At 40.7% G+C, this 14,623-nt stretch overlaps 1 protein-coding gene across 2 annotated transcripts in view; it reads right to left on the reverse strand.

Annotated features, from left to right (window-relative positions):
- The window catches only part of LOC123512437 (PAX3- and PAX7-binding protein 1-like), an 80,941-nt gene that overhangs the window by 4,553 nt on the left and 61,765 nt on the right, over positions 1–14,623 (reverse strand). For both annotated transcript variants that reach the window (XM_045268852.1, XM_045268851.1), the window contains exon 11: positions 5,347–5,515. In XM_045268852.1, the coding sequence (XP_045124787.1) occupies positions 5,347–5,515 (169 nt within the window). The remainder of the gene's footprint in view (positions 1–5,346; positions 5,516–14,623) is intronic.

Raw genomic sequence — 14,623 nt, forward strand, 5'->3', positions numbered from 1 at the left:
GTACACTAATGTATGTATGTACGTAACTTTATAATGTTGATGATCTTAGATTTATGAAGGGAGGGAGAGTGAAATGGGAAATACACTAACTGGCAAACTGTGGAATGTAAACAAACGGCGCATCATTGTATCACATACAAAACTTATGTACCACATATCCACAAGGCTTTCCATTTTATCCATTGTAGAGTCATGAGTTCAGGTTTTAGCTTGCAAGGAAGATACGGTCTCACCAGCCTTCTTAATAGTCTGCTGACTTGAAAATAGTAGAGACAGCAGATGGAGTCAAGATGGTGGCGAGCAATGCTATTAGTTTTCTCGTCTCTCTTGTGTCTGTGAATAATATCCAACTTCACTTTGAGAGTAAGAGACTTCCTGGTCTTCTTAGCAATGCTAGGCAACATTGCAGGGCGTTTTGGTGGTAAGTTGAGAGAGGTGCTGACGCTGGTATTGTTTTGAACAGGGGAGTGAGTGGTGCATGTGTTGTCCACGAGAGGCGCTGGTGTATTAAAAAACCTGTCGGCTTGTGTGATACGGCGGTGCTTTCAAACTTGGAAAAAAACACCCGGATAAAACTTTGTTAAAGTGACTTTGGTGTTCGTTAAACAAGCAGATGGTAGTAAAATGAAACCTTTGTTGTAGCGAAATTTCTTTGTGTGAACCTTCGTTAAGTGGGGATTGCCTGTATATATATATATATATATATATATATATATATATATATATATATATATATATATATATATATATATATATATATATATATATATATACACACACACACACACACACACACACACACAAATATATTTATGTCTACTTATCAAGATTCTTATTAATTTGAGATTATAGCATCATTCCAATTAACAAGATAATTATTTTTATTATAAAAGTGTTGATTAGAAGCCATAGATCTTAATTTCACTAAAAATTGAAACTAGAGGAAAATGGTGCATTTTGTTTGACTCAAGAGGACGGAAAGAGTTGACGAAACAGTTAAAAATAATGGAAATCGTTGAAGACAACGGAAAAAATGCTAGTGTGACGCCGCCTTAAGTGGTGGTGGGATGTATGTACACTCCTGCCTGCTGGAATGACGAAGAATGCTACAAACTCGCCAAATAGCGCCGCCATTACTCGAGTTGTTGGCGAGAGAGAGCAGGAGAGCATGGGAGTAAGTGCTGCCGCCTAATGGGATCGAGGGATCGTTCGTGCAGTAAGTTTGAATACACTTGGGGCACCTCCGGATAGTAGCGAATTCCGGATAGTGGCGATCCGGATATGTGGGCGATTACTGTAATGATGTAGAGAGCTAAATGACGCACCCCCTCTTGACTCCTGGCCATGTACTGTGTATGTTGCGTCATGCTATGATGCAACTGCACGAGACATTAAAAAATGGCTTCCTGGTGGGAAGGGTATTTAATTATTAAAAAAAAAAAAAATAAAATAAATAAATAAATAAATCAACTATACCATCTGGTATTTTAGGGTCTGAAGCTTTTGGAGAGACAATAGCAAGCCGAAAATTTCAAATCCTCCCAAAATTAAATAAATAAATCCTGCACTCCCCACTCTCCCTTTTTTTTGGTGGAGGGAGAACTTTGCATAAGTCGGACATTAGTGTTTGTCGGACCAACTTTTCTTCCTATTAGTCTGAGTTACCGAGGGTTAACAGTAGTACACTGTTGAAAACGATCTAGCAGCACATTACACAAGCAGAAACCATTGCTGCAAAAGTAATGTCATCCTAATTCAGTCATTGTGGGGCTAGGCAGCTAAAGTTATGTTTCCCTTTCCTTGTGCTCTTCACTTGGTCTTCTTGCTGTCACCAGACATGTATAATTTTTTTCTGTAGGTGTAGGCCCAAAAGCCCTTGCTGTTGCTCTACTGCTTTGCACCTTGACAATCTACCACTTCTAGTTTGTAGCTTGATCTCTTTCCCCCTGCTGCCATAACATTGATGGTGTTGATGTGTTTTGTTGCAATCATGGGCTTGCTGTTACTCTTTACTGCCAGATGGTATGAGTCAGAGTTCCGATCAGCTGATATTTATAAACGTGCATCACAGTTTCACAGGTTAGATTACTTTTTTTATGATAATTGATTTTTAAAGTAATAATATTGGTAATGATAATAATACCAGCAATAAAATAATTATGCAGTTAGGGTAGGTATAAGTACTAGGAAAAGGTATGTCCTAAATGCCGTCAAATACGGTACCTTATTGTGGATGGTCAGGAGCTAAGGTGGGAGATGGGTAGATTATGGAAATATGTAAACAACTATTCCTAAATAAAAGTATAAAGAGAAACTCGACTATCATGGGAGGTCATAAACCTGGGAGTTTTTTAAATAGCAGAGAGAGAGAGAGAGAGAGAGAGAGAGAGAGAGAGAGAGAGAGAGAGAGAGAGAGAGAGAGAGAGAGAGAGAGAGAGAGAGAGAGAGAGAGAGAGAGAGAGAGAGAGAGAGAGAGAGAGAGAGAGAGAGAGAGAGAGAGAGAGAGAGAGAGAGAGAGAGAGAGAGAGAGAGAGAGAGAGAGAGAGAGAGAGAGAGAGAGAGAGAGAGAGAGAGAGAGAGAGAGAGAGAGAGAGAGAGAGAGAGAGAGAGAGAGAGAGAGAGAGAGAGAGAGAGAGAGAGAGAGAGAGAGAGAGAGAGAGAGAGAGAGAGAGAGAGAGAGAGAGAGAGAGAGAGAGAGAGAGAGAGAGAGAGAGAGAGAGAGAGAGAGAGAGAGAGAGAGAGAGAGAGAGAGAGAGAGAGAGAGAGAGAGAGAGAGAGAGAGAGAGAGAGAGAGAGAGAGAGAGAGAGAGAGAGAGAGAGAGAGAGAGAGAGAGAGAGAGAGAGAGAGAGAGAGAGAGAGAGAGAGAGAGAGAGAGAGAGAGAGAGAGAGAGAGAGAGAGAGAGAGAGAGAGAGAGAGAGAGAGAGAGAGAGAGAGAGAGAGAGAGAGAGAGAGAGAGAGAGAGAGAGAGAGAGAGAGAGAGAGAGAGAGAGAGAGAGAGAGAGAGAGAGAGAGAGAGAGAGAGAGAGAGAGAGAGAGAGAGAGAGAGAGAGAGAGAGAGAGAGAGAGAGAGAGAGAGAGAGAGAGAGAGAGAGAGAGAGAGAGAGAGAGAGAGAGAGAGAGAGAGAGAGAGAGAGAGAGAGAGAGAGAGAGAGAGAGAGAGAGAGAGAGAGAGAGAGAGAGAGAGAGAGAGAGAGAGAGAGAGAGAGAGAGAGAGAGTGTCATGGAAGGTCATAACCTGGGAGATTTTTAAATGACGAGTGCCAAAGCGTTTGTAGACGACTGCACCCTCACCTTCACCAGCGACAGGAACCACCGGCAGAACACGGTGGACAGAATCAATGCTGTCCTGCAAGTTATTGCATCCTGGAGCTGCCGCTGGCAAATAACCCTCGCCCCTGAGAAAACTCAAGTCCTGCACATCTCCAGGCGGCGAGAAGACGCCCATCCCCCAGCCTTCTTTCTTGAAGGCAAGAGGCTGCCTTTCCAGCAATCTATCTCCATCCTGGGGGTGGAAGTAGATGCAGGCCTAACTTTCACCACCCACGTGAGGAGGGTTGCCAGGGATGCGGCGTGGAGGCTGAGCTGTGTCTGATGCATTGGGAAGTTGCTCGACGGTACGGGGATAGCATCCCTCTACAGGGCCCAGGTCAGGCCCGTCATGGAGTACGCTCCCCTCACCTGGTCCTCCTGCCCACCCTCCTATCTTGCCCAGCTTGACAGGATCCAGGCAAGAGTGCAGAGGATGGTGCAAATGAGGAACCAGGACCAGCAGCTCAGCTTTCAACCTCTACAGCAACAGCGAGACGTGGCAGGCCTGTGCGTCATGTACAAGGCCCTCAGGCAACAGACTCCACACCTGGCACCAATACGCCTGCCACCCCCATCCATCCCCACACATGACACTCGAACCGCCGGCCTAATAGACCACCACCTCACTGTGACAGTGCCCTTTGCGAGGACCGAGAGTCACCCCTGTTCCTTCCTCCCTCGTTACAGCCGCATGTGGAACCGGCTGGTGCAAGACAAAAACATACACCACTCTACATGCCTCCAGGCGTACAAAAGAGGCGTGAACGAGTGGCTAAAGTGCTAGTGTGACACCAATAAGTGCAGTGATAGTGTGTAACTATATACTGTTAGTGCTAGTGATACCAATAAGTGCAGTGAAAGTGTGTAATTATATACTATTATTAAATTATCAATTTATGTCTCACTTCTGTAAATATTGTGTATTTCCTTTTATTGCCAAGATAGGCCTGAACTATACCATAGTCTCAGACCTCTGGTATGTACAACACATGTAACCTAGTTTAAATAATAAAAAAAAGAGAGAGAGAGAGAGAGAGAGAGAGAGAGAGAGAGAGAGAGAGAGAGAGAGAGAGAGAGAGAGAGAGAGAGAGAGAGAGAGAGAGAGAGAGAGAGAGAGAGAGAGAGAGAGAGAGAGAGGATTAGTGATTCTGGTTCATAAACACTGTGTGAAATGAACTATACAAGATGCTGTAGTAAAAGATCTGTGCCCTGTGGTAAGTGAGATGATATATATGCAGCGTAATAAATGCAATCCCTTGTTCAGTAAGGTTTACAGGTGCTTAGTAGGAATAACCTCTTCACTCAGGGCAATAGGAAACAGCTCCTGGCACTGTATTTAGGCTTGGTGAGGGCAGAGAGATACCTGACTCAGGCAGCTCTCTTTCTCTGTCTCTCTCCCTCTTTTTCCTCTATGGAATTAACGATAATAGTAAGTGATTTTTAATACTAGGTACATACATTAAGAAATAAACCCATGCAAATTTTAGAAAAAAAGAACCGTGCCTTGCCTGGTCTTGACAATTTTTTAAAAGATGACAAAGAACAGAAAACATTGATTTTTCTCCTACACTAATCTATTGGTTCCATAAAAAATAAATAAAAAAGAATTATTGTTAGCATGGTGCATCAGTACTTATAAGCGAATCTTTCACCTTTGTAATAATGATGAAAATCAAGTAAGCCATTGTATCATATACAAGCTACATTCTGAAAGATCTCATACAGTATCGCGGAAAAAAATAACACCATCTTAGCAGAAAGCAGCCATGACGCAACATGCATGTAATCGGATATGTGACTAGTGCTTCGATGATACAAAATATGCATCATCGTGTTGAAGGGGTTAAAGAAAGTGTAGGAACTAGAGATCATGCAATCCCTAAAAGGATGGCTGAGAAAGGTAAATATAACTTAGGGTGTTAGCAAGCTAACCTGCTTTAGAGAGACAAGTTGTTAATGCAAAATTGTTCAGTAGCTTGAATACAACAGAAACTAACAAAAATAGGTAAAAACATTGTGGCCTCAAAAATTTTACCTTATATAAGGGGCAAATATTTTTGGTAGATTGTAGGAGACATAAGCATCAGAGTACGTGGGTCTGTCCTTGCCCCGCCATTCCTCAAACCTGGTCATGATGCGCTTCAGCTGTGAGAAGTCATCTTCCACGTCTTCAAAAATCTTGCGTGCTTCAGCAGCAATATGCTCTGTGAAGGTTTGCTGGTTAGGAGACGAACTGAATCCTTACTACTGCTTCAGATAAATACCAACTTTTAGTTAATGATATCCTGATTAAAAAAAAAATGTACTTATTACATTGAATATATTTTTATGCTTTATTTCAGATATTTTAAGCTAGCTACTTGAAAAGACCTTTGTACTGCATCTCATGTGCCACAATTAAGAAAAAGCAGCATCAAATGCATGTGTGCATGTATGCGTGCGCTCACACACACACAAAACAGCAAGAAATGAATATGCTAAGGTGAGAAAGGAAGAAGAAAGGAACTATGAAAAGGACATTGTCGAAAAATGTAAGGAACAACCAAAATTGTTCTAGTTTCATAAATGGAAAAATAAGACAAAAAGAAACAATAGAGAGGTTAAAAGGAGAAAACGGAATGGTGGAAGACCCAAAAAGCATGGCAGAACTGTTAAATAGTAAATTTCATGAGGTCTTTAATAAGAAATCCAAATTTGAAAGACCACAGGATAATAGAGAGACTGTTTATATCAAAGAGATTAAAGTAACCAAGCTTGAAATAAAAAAGTTGATGACGGAACTAGATGAGGAAAAGGCAATGGGACCGGATGAAGTCTCAGGCAGAATACAGAAAGAATGTAGGGAAGAACTAGATAGTCCAGTATACATCATAAAATGCTCAACTGAAAATGGAACAGTGCCAGTGGAGTGGAAAAGAGCTGAGGTGGTTCCCATATATAAAAGCGGAAGGAAGGACGAACCTTTAAATTACAGACCGGTATCACTAACTAGTGTAATATGCAAGATGTGTGAAAAAGTAATAAAGAAGCAATGGATCGAGTTTCTTGAAGACAACAAAATATTATCAAATAGCCAATTTGGTTTTAGAAAAGGTCGGTCATGTGTAACAAATTTATTGAGTTTCTACTCTAGAATAGTTGATAAAGTACAAGAGAGAGAGGGATGGGTTGACTGTATTTATTTAGATCTAAAAAAGGCGTTTGATAAAGTGCCACATGAAAGATTACTATGGAAGTTAGAGGAGAAGGGTGGCTTAAAAGGAAGCACATTGAGATGGATGAAGAATTACTTAAGGGGGAAAGAAGTAAGGATGATAGTTAAAGATATGAAGTCCAAGTGGAGAACAGTAGACAGCGGAGTGCCACAGGGGTCAGTATTGGCGAAGGGGGAAAGAAGTAAGGATGATAGTTAAAGATATGAAGTCCAAGTGGAGAACAGTAGACAGCGGAGTGCCACAGGGGTCAGTATTGGCGCTAATACTTTTTCTCGTATATATGACATGCCAGAGGGAGGGAACAGCTACATAAATCTGTTTGCGGACGATGCGAAACTGTGCAGAGTCATTAAACAAAAAGAGGATTGTGAAATACTACAGGAAGACTTAAACAAGATCTGGAAGTGGAGCAAAAAATGGGAGATGGAATTCAATGTGGACAAAAGCCATGTCATGGAAATGGGAAAAAGTGAAAGACGACCAGTGGGAATCTATAAGATGGGAGATGGAGTAGAACTAGAAAAAGTAAAAAAGGAAAAGGACTTGGGAGTGACAATGGAAGAAAATAATCAACCGGTAAGCCATATTGATAGAATTTTCAGAGAGACGTATAATTTGCTAAGGAATATTGGAGTAGCATTTCACTATATGGACAAGGAAATGATGAAGAAATTGATAAGTACTAAAATAAGACCTAGATTGGAATATGCAGGAGTTGTGTGGACTCCCCATAAAAGAAACACATAAGAAAATTAGAGAGACTACAAAAAATGGCTACAAGAATGGTTCCAGAATTTAAAGGGATGACATATGAGGAGAGACTAAAGGCTATGGATCTACCAACCTTGGAGCAGAGAAGAGAGAGAGGGGATCTGATACAAGTTTATAAATTGATTAATGGAATGGATGAAGTGGATAATGAGAAACTGATCCTGAGAGAAGAATATGACTTTAGAAGCACAAGATCGCATAGTAAGAAACTAAGGAAGGGACGATGTCTGAGAGATGTTAAAAAATTTAGTTTCCCGCAAAGATGTGTTAAGACTTGGAACAGTTTGAGTGAGGAAGTGGTGTCAGCAAAGAGTGTACATAGCTTAAAAGAAAAATTGGATAAGTGTAGATATGGAGACGGGACCACACGAGCATAAAGCCCAGGCCCTGTAAAACTACAACTAGGTAAATACACACCAGCCATCATACTGACCAGATGCATCTGAGCAACTTGTAGAGAAAAACTACAACAGGAGTTGGAGACTGGCCTAGATGGGGGAGAGAGCATAGGTTCTCCTGTCTCCAAATTAAATAAGTGTTGGATACATGGAAAGCATAACGCGTGATGGAACTGAGTAGTGCTGCCAGGCGTATGGCGGAATCAAAACATACGCCATCGTGTGAAAACCAATGGTACATTGAAACTCCTGTTGGTCTAAGGAAACTAACCAATGATATTATGGACAAGGATTTTTCTGGATTCAGGGACGAACGAGGCAACATGAAAAGGTTAATCAATGTAGAAAGGGAATTAAGGTACATGAAGGAGGTGATGTTGAGTCTAATGGACAAACTAATGGACAAACAGGACCAACTGATAATGGAAAACACAGAGCTGAAATTGAGATTTGGAGAATGTGAGAAGGTCAGTGCAATCAATCAGGGATTGAAAGAGGAGATACAAGAAATAAAGAAACAAAATGACGTACTAAAAGCCACATGCCACCATTACGAAAGCTCCTTAAGGAGCTTGCAAGTTAAAGTGCAGGACGGGATTGTGGACAGGGCAGAAGGTGGATTGGGTGAAAACAAGCTGAAGGAACTAAGAAATGAAAGGAAACAGGAGCAAGAAGAGGAACAAGTTAAATTTTCAGAAGTTGTAAAGAGACAAATTCAGGAGAACACAAAAGTTGCTGTAATTGAAATTATTAAAGAGAAAGACCTGGTGCGGGATACAGTGGACAAGAAAAAAAGCTTCGTGATTTTTGGGATGAAGGAAGAGCAAAATCCAAATAAATTCACGAGAACGTGGAGAGAGAATTGGCCAAAACTGTTATCAAACGAGTTCAAGACGGCACACAAGAATTAAACCAGGAGGTGGAGGAAGTGATCAGGCTAGGAAGATACAGTGGAGGGGATAAGAGACCAATGAAGGTGAGAATGAGATCCCAAGTGGCTGTAGAGGAAATTATGGCTAAGAAACAGAAGCTGGCCGATGATACTGAACACAAGGATACAGGCAACCCCTGCTTAACGAAGGTTCACACAACGAAATTTTGCTACAAGGAAGATTTCATTTTACTACCATCTGCTCGTTTAACGAAGTTTTATCCAGTTACAGGTAATTTTTTCCAAGTTTAAAAAAAATGCCGTATCACGCAAGCCGACAGGCTTTTGAATACACCAGCGCCTCTCGTGGACAACACGCACACCACTCACTCCCCCTGTTCAAAACAATAACAGCGTCAGCAGCAGCTCGTCTTCCCACGCTCAACTTACCACCAAAACGCCTTGCAATGTCGCCTAGCGTTGCTAAGACCAGGAAGTCTCTTACTCTCAAAGTGAAGCTGGATATTATTCACAGACATGAGAGAGGCGAGAAAACTAATATCATTACTCGCCACCATCTTGACTCCATCTACTGTCTCTACTATTTTCAAGTCAGCAGACTCTATTAAAAAGGCTGGTGAGACCATATCTTCCTTGCAAGCTAAAAGAACCACCTGAACTCATGACTCTACAATGGATAAGATGGAAAGCTTTGTGAAAATGTGGTACATAAGTTTTGTATGCGGTACCATGATGCGCCCTTTGTTTACATTTCACAAGTTGCCGGTTAGTGCCTTTCCCATTTCACTCTCCCTCCCTTCATAAATTTAAGATCATCAACATTATAAAGTTACGTACACACATACAATAGTGTACATTATAATGACTTAAATTAAATTGTCTAAATGTTTATCTTCATAATTTCTACTTTCATTAACCCGCTAAGACCGATGGCCGCAAAATTCGCACCCTCCCATTACCGCAATTATCATAAAAAAATAAACTCTTATAAATTACTCTGGAAAAAAATCTGCTGTTAGTAGACATGACAATGCATCATCCTACAAGTTTTTATTGCTCTACTCACTATGGTTGTCTCAGAATAATAACCGATAGTTGGAGAAGATTGTGGTAGCGGCAACTCTCTGGCACGGGTCCAGCGTGATGTTGATGAAGGCGGTATGATGTGGGGAAGCGTGGCTGGCTCGGGGAGGTGCTTTTATGTGTATTCTTACATAATGTAAGGCACTGCTCATGTTTTATGTGTTTTCACATGTTTTCGTGTTTTCACTCATATTGGCTGATTATAGTTACGTATGTTTTTATCAGGCGTGGGTGACGATGTTGTCACAACAGCGGGGTCGGGATCTACCTCCAACCTGTGCACTTTGCGTCTTGTCCCGCCTTGTCTATCACTTTTATCACTAAACTTTGGCTTCCTCTTAGCACCAGGAGCCATAGTTGTAAATAATAGTTCGTAAATAAGTAAATCGTAAATAATTATCACGCGACACGCTCACGCACCTCACAGAAATTTGCGGGAGACTAGCTGGCTAGAGCGGTGTGCTTCCTGGGAGCCGACAGTACTACCATAGGACTACGTCATGACCAAATATAGCAGCGCTACCAATGCTAGCACGGTTTTTATTAGCGCTCAAAGTAGCTGCCCCATTTAAGGACTGTCGGAAGTGTGCTATGCAGCCGTATTTAAGGCCTGTCGGAGTTTTCGAGTTAAACCTTTCACTGTACTATGATGCACTCTCGCTTTGTTTACTCTCAATGGAAGTTCAAGTCAGGGGTTAAACTTGTTATAATCGGTTCGCTTAATGAAAGTTTTTTTTAGGAACGTAACCCCTTCGTTAAGGGGAGGTTGCCTGTATATGGATAAAAAGAGATATGAACTTAGAGGAGAGGGAAAAGGAGAAAGTGCTAAGAAGTGAAGCTAAGGAAAAAAAATGAAAAAAGGACAGAGATAGAGAAGAAGAATTTTTACTAGAGGGTTCTGTATGAGACTAAAGAAGTGGTGCTTAACCCTTAAAGTACAGGGAGTTGATTTCCATCTGTTACAGTGGGGAAAAATCACAACTGTCAAAAATGCTAAAAGATTTTCTTTCCTTATAAAAGCATGTTTCTCTGTGTTATTCAGGGCACAATGATGTAGTTTTCAACATGTTGTGACCTCTGAGAGCAAAGTTATTGTATATAAAAAAAATTCTCCCTGAACCCGTGGCAGAACCCGCTGCTAAGAAATACTCCCCAAGCTCCGATAACAGCGTGCGTGCTCTCTCTCTCTCTCTCTCTCTCTCCTTTCATGCATTTGAATTTGATGTAAAAGTAGGAACTTTTGCACTTTCATGTCATGAAAATGCAAACTCAGATATATGAAATGATGTGCAAAACAGGAAAAGAAAAAGAAACCACATATTACAAGACTTGATATTGCGGATTTCTAAAATAATTGGAATCTGGCAACTCTTATTAGCAATGGGTTTCACATGACTTGGCCAAGGAGCACAGTCCTGCAGAGGCAACCATCAGTGACACACACCAGCACATTGCTCGAGGGGAATATGTGAGGAGGTTTATGAACATCACTGTGAGGGTTGGTCTCTGTCTCCCAGATCACTATCAGAATCACTACTGGAGTCTTCACTTTCTTCTGTCTCAATAAAAAAATCACTGTCCTCAATGTCACCACTGAGTAACACTGACATAACATCACTTGGAGTACTGTTTCCACTCTCCGGGTCACGGGGGTTGCCAGATGTTGTCTCGAAATGGGAAAAGATGACCTATTGGGAACATATGTCTCAAGGCTCAAGGAAGCGAGTGAGAAAAGTTGTCAGATACCTCCACCTGCCCCAGGACCAACAGTGAGAGGGAGAGATTCAAATGTTTAGCGCGGAAAAATCGTGATTCCCAGAACGATCCCTACCTCTCCACATGCGACGCTACAATTGTCCTGAAACCATCACCGTACGTTAAGGGTTAAGGAAGAAAGAAGAGGTAGTGGAGGAGTCAAGAAATTAAGAGTGACTTATACAGTAATACTCCGCTTAACGAACAGGATAGGGGGTGTCAAAGCTGTTCGTAGAGTGGAAATTCATTAAGCGGATGTAATTTTCCCATAGGAAATAATGGAAATAGGGGGGATGCATTCTGGGCTGGTCCCCAACATACCACATGGGTTAAAAAAAAATATATATATATATTTCTATTAGCTTTTTACAAGCCTTGCCCCCAAGAAAGGATTGTTTTGTAATGCATAAAGTGAAATCTTACATGGAATACCAAAAAACAAAGCAGAGATGAGGAGATCGGCCACAGACGGCGGAGACTCCAGTGACTTGGCCGCTGCTTCTTCTTCATGTGACCTTTTTAGCTTGGCGTGTTGTCTTTCACCACGATAATAAATTTGTTTCCATTCTTCTATTGCCTGCTATAATGGATATCATATCTTAGTATTCATATATGCTCATGCCATGAGGATAACCTGGACTCCGTGGCAGTGAGTGATAGTAAATTACTAATGAAATACCGCAGTATTTCATTTGTAAAAGGCTAATAGAAATGTTTTGTGAACATATATGCATATATAGGACAGTAAAACCACGATTTAGGTACAGACAAGGTTAGCGCATTCCAACATTGTTGGAACCGCCAGCTGATTGTGACGTCATGCACAGTGCGGGTCGCTTGTGTTTTGGTGGTGCGGTGTCCACGGGGGGGTTAGATTTTGGTTAGTTATTTCTATACTATATGGGCTCATACTATGCAATTTTATTAGAATGGGAAGAGCAAAAGCTTGTGCTGTTCGTGGTTGTGTACCTGCCAAGAATAACAAGTTAAAAATACTACACATTCCCAACAAATAAGATCTTGGCAAGGAAATGGGTTGAGAGATGTTCTTGTCACAATAACATTAATGTGAAATATGCTGCGATTTGTCAGAACCACTCATTGAATATATCATTAGATGCTGGGACATATTGCAAATAGTTTGAGCAATGAAAACAATAACCAATAATCATGTCAATTGTGTATGGTATAGGGCCATAGGCTAACAGGTAATGAAACAGCGATCCACGATTTTAAATCGCGCGGCGATCAGTGTTTATGTTCATGACGTCACACCCAGTACCCTTTTCTAAACCCTTAACGCTAGCCCCATGAGTTTAAGACTCAAGTGTGCTAACCTTGTCTGTATCTAAATCGTGAGTAACACCACCTCCAGAGATGGTGTTCCCAGCAACCTCGTTACTGTCCCTCCAAGCATTCATGGAAGCCATTTTGCGGCAGGAGGTTGCTCTGAGGTTGTTAAAGAATCTTGGATTCAGCTCCAGGAGCGCTAGAGACAGGCGGGAGGCCAGACAATCACAGCGAAGCTGCCGCGTTCGATCCATCACCCAGCAAATTCAAACCCAGAAAATTCACTAAAACGGATGTGGTTGTACGTTATGCAGACTTTTTGGTCTTACTTTATATAGTAAAAGAAATTGAGACAATTGTAAGCAGTATTACTGTACTAATATAGATGGGTTGTTATCAAGCATATTGGAAGTTAGGGATTATTTGAAAGAGAAAAAGCCGGATGTAATGTGCATTGTTGAAACAAAGCTAAGAGGAGGGATCCATGTCAAGTTTAAAGAGGAGAGATATAATACCTGGAGGAAAGACAGGAAGGATAAAGGGGGAGGAGGAGTGCTATTAATGGTTCGTGATAATATATATGTGTGGAGGATGTGCAATATGGTGAGGACAAAGTGGAAGTAATGGGAGTAACAATCAAAACAGGAACTGAAGAGAAAAATTATAGTTACATATGTGCCCCCTAAGACAAATACATGGGGAACTGAAGAACACAAAGATATGCAAAGAGAGGTGATTTAGTGCCTATATAACATGATAAGAAGAGATAGAAGAATACTTTTAGTTGGAGACTTAAACTGCAAAAAAGTAAACTGGAGAGAGATGGAAGTAATGGATAATGCTGGGCAGTGGAGCAAGAAAGTGTTACAGTTGACTATGGTTAATGGACCAGTGGGTGGAGGAGTCAACAAGGTACAGGGGGGAAGAAAAACCATCATTGCTTGACCTAGTTTTTACAAGAGTCCCCTCCAATCATACAATACCTTATTCCAATGGGGAGAATAGGTCTTGTGACAGAAATGCAAATTCAGGAGGAAGATGAAGTTACAGAGATGACTATAAAGGAGAGATTAAATTATGAAAGAGCAGATTTTGAAAAATTAAAAATATATTTTGCAAGTACAAGGCAAATATGACAGAAATATAATGGAGTAAAAAAATTTGTACCTGTTTATAGAGTTAAGAAAAAATTAAATGCTTGGTACAATGCTAGATGCATACAAAAATTACCATAATAGGCAGAAGTACTACGATGCCAGAAATGAATATATTAGAGTAAAGATAAAGGAAGAAAGAAACTTTGAGAAAGATGTAGAGAATGATGAACCCAAACTTTTCTACAAGTTTATATACAGCAAAACAAAGAATAAGGAAACAATTGAAAAAATAATTAAAGAAGGGAAGACATACCAAACAGAGAAGGAAATGTTTGAAATAATGAATGAGAGCTTCAAAACGTTGTTCACTGCAAAAGATGATTTCACAGAACCTAATAGGACATGGGATTACCAAGGATTACAAGGGATCATAGTGCACAAAGAAGATATTGGAAGATTATTGGAGAAATTGGATGTCAGAAAAGCAATGGGGCCAGATGGTGTAACAGGATGGGTGTTAAAAGAATGTAAAGAGCAACTACTGGATCCAATTTGGGAAATAATTACAAGTTCAATAAATGAAGGGAAAGTTCCATTAGAATGGAAGAGAGCCAACGTAATACCGATATTTAAAGAAGGAAAGGCAACTGAACCATTAAACTACAGACCAGAGTAACTTTCAAGTGTCTTGGGGAAGTTGTGTGCAATAATTATCAAAGAAAATGGGTTCAATTTCTAGAAGAGGAGCAAGTCATATTGAACAGACAATTTGGGTTCAGGAAAGGACGGTCATGTGTACCAAACTTATTAA

This window comes from Portunus trituberculatus, chromosome 33, assembly GCF_017591435.1.
Source record: "Portunus trituberculatus isolate SZX2019 chromosome 33, ASM1759143v1, whole genome shotgun sequence".
NCBI classification, from domain to species: domain Eukaryota; kingdom Metazoa; phylum Arthropoda; class Malacostraca; order Decapoda; family Portunidae; genus Portunus; species Portunus trituberculatus.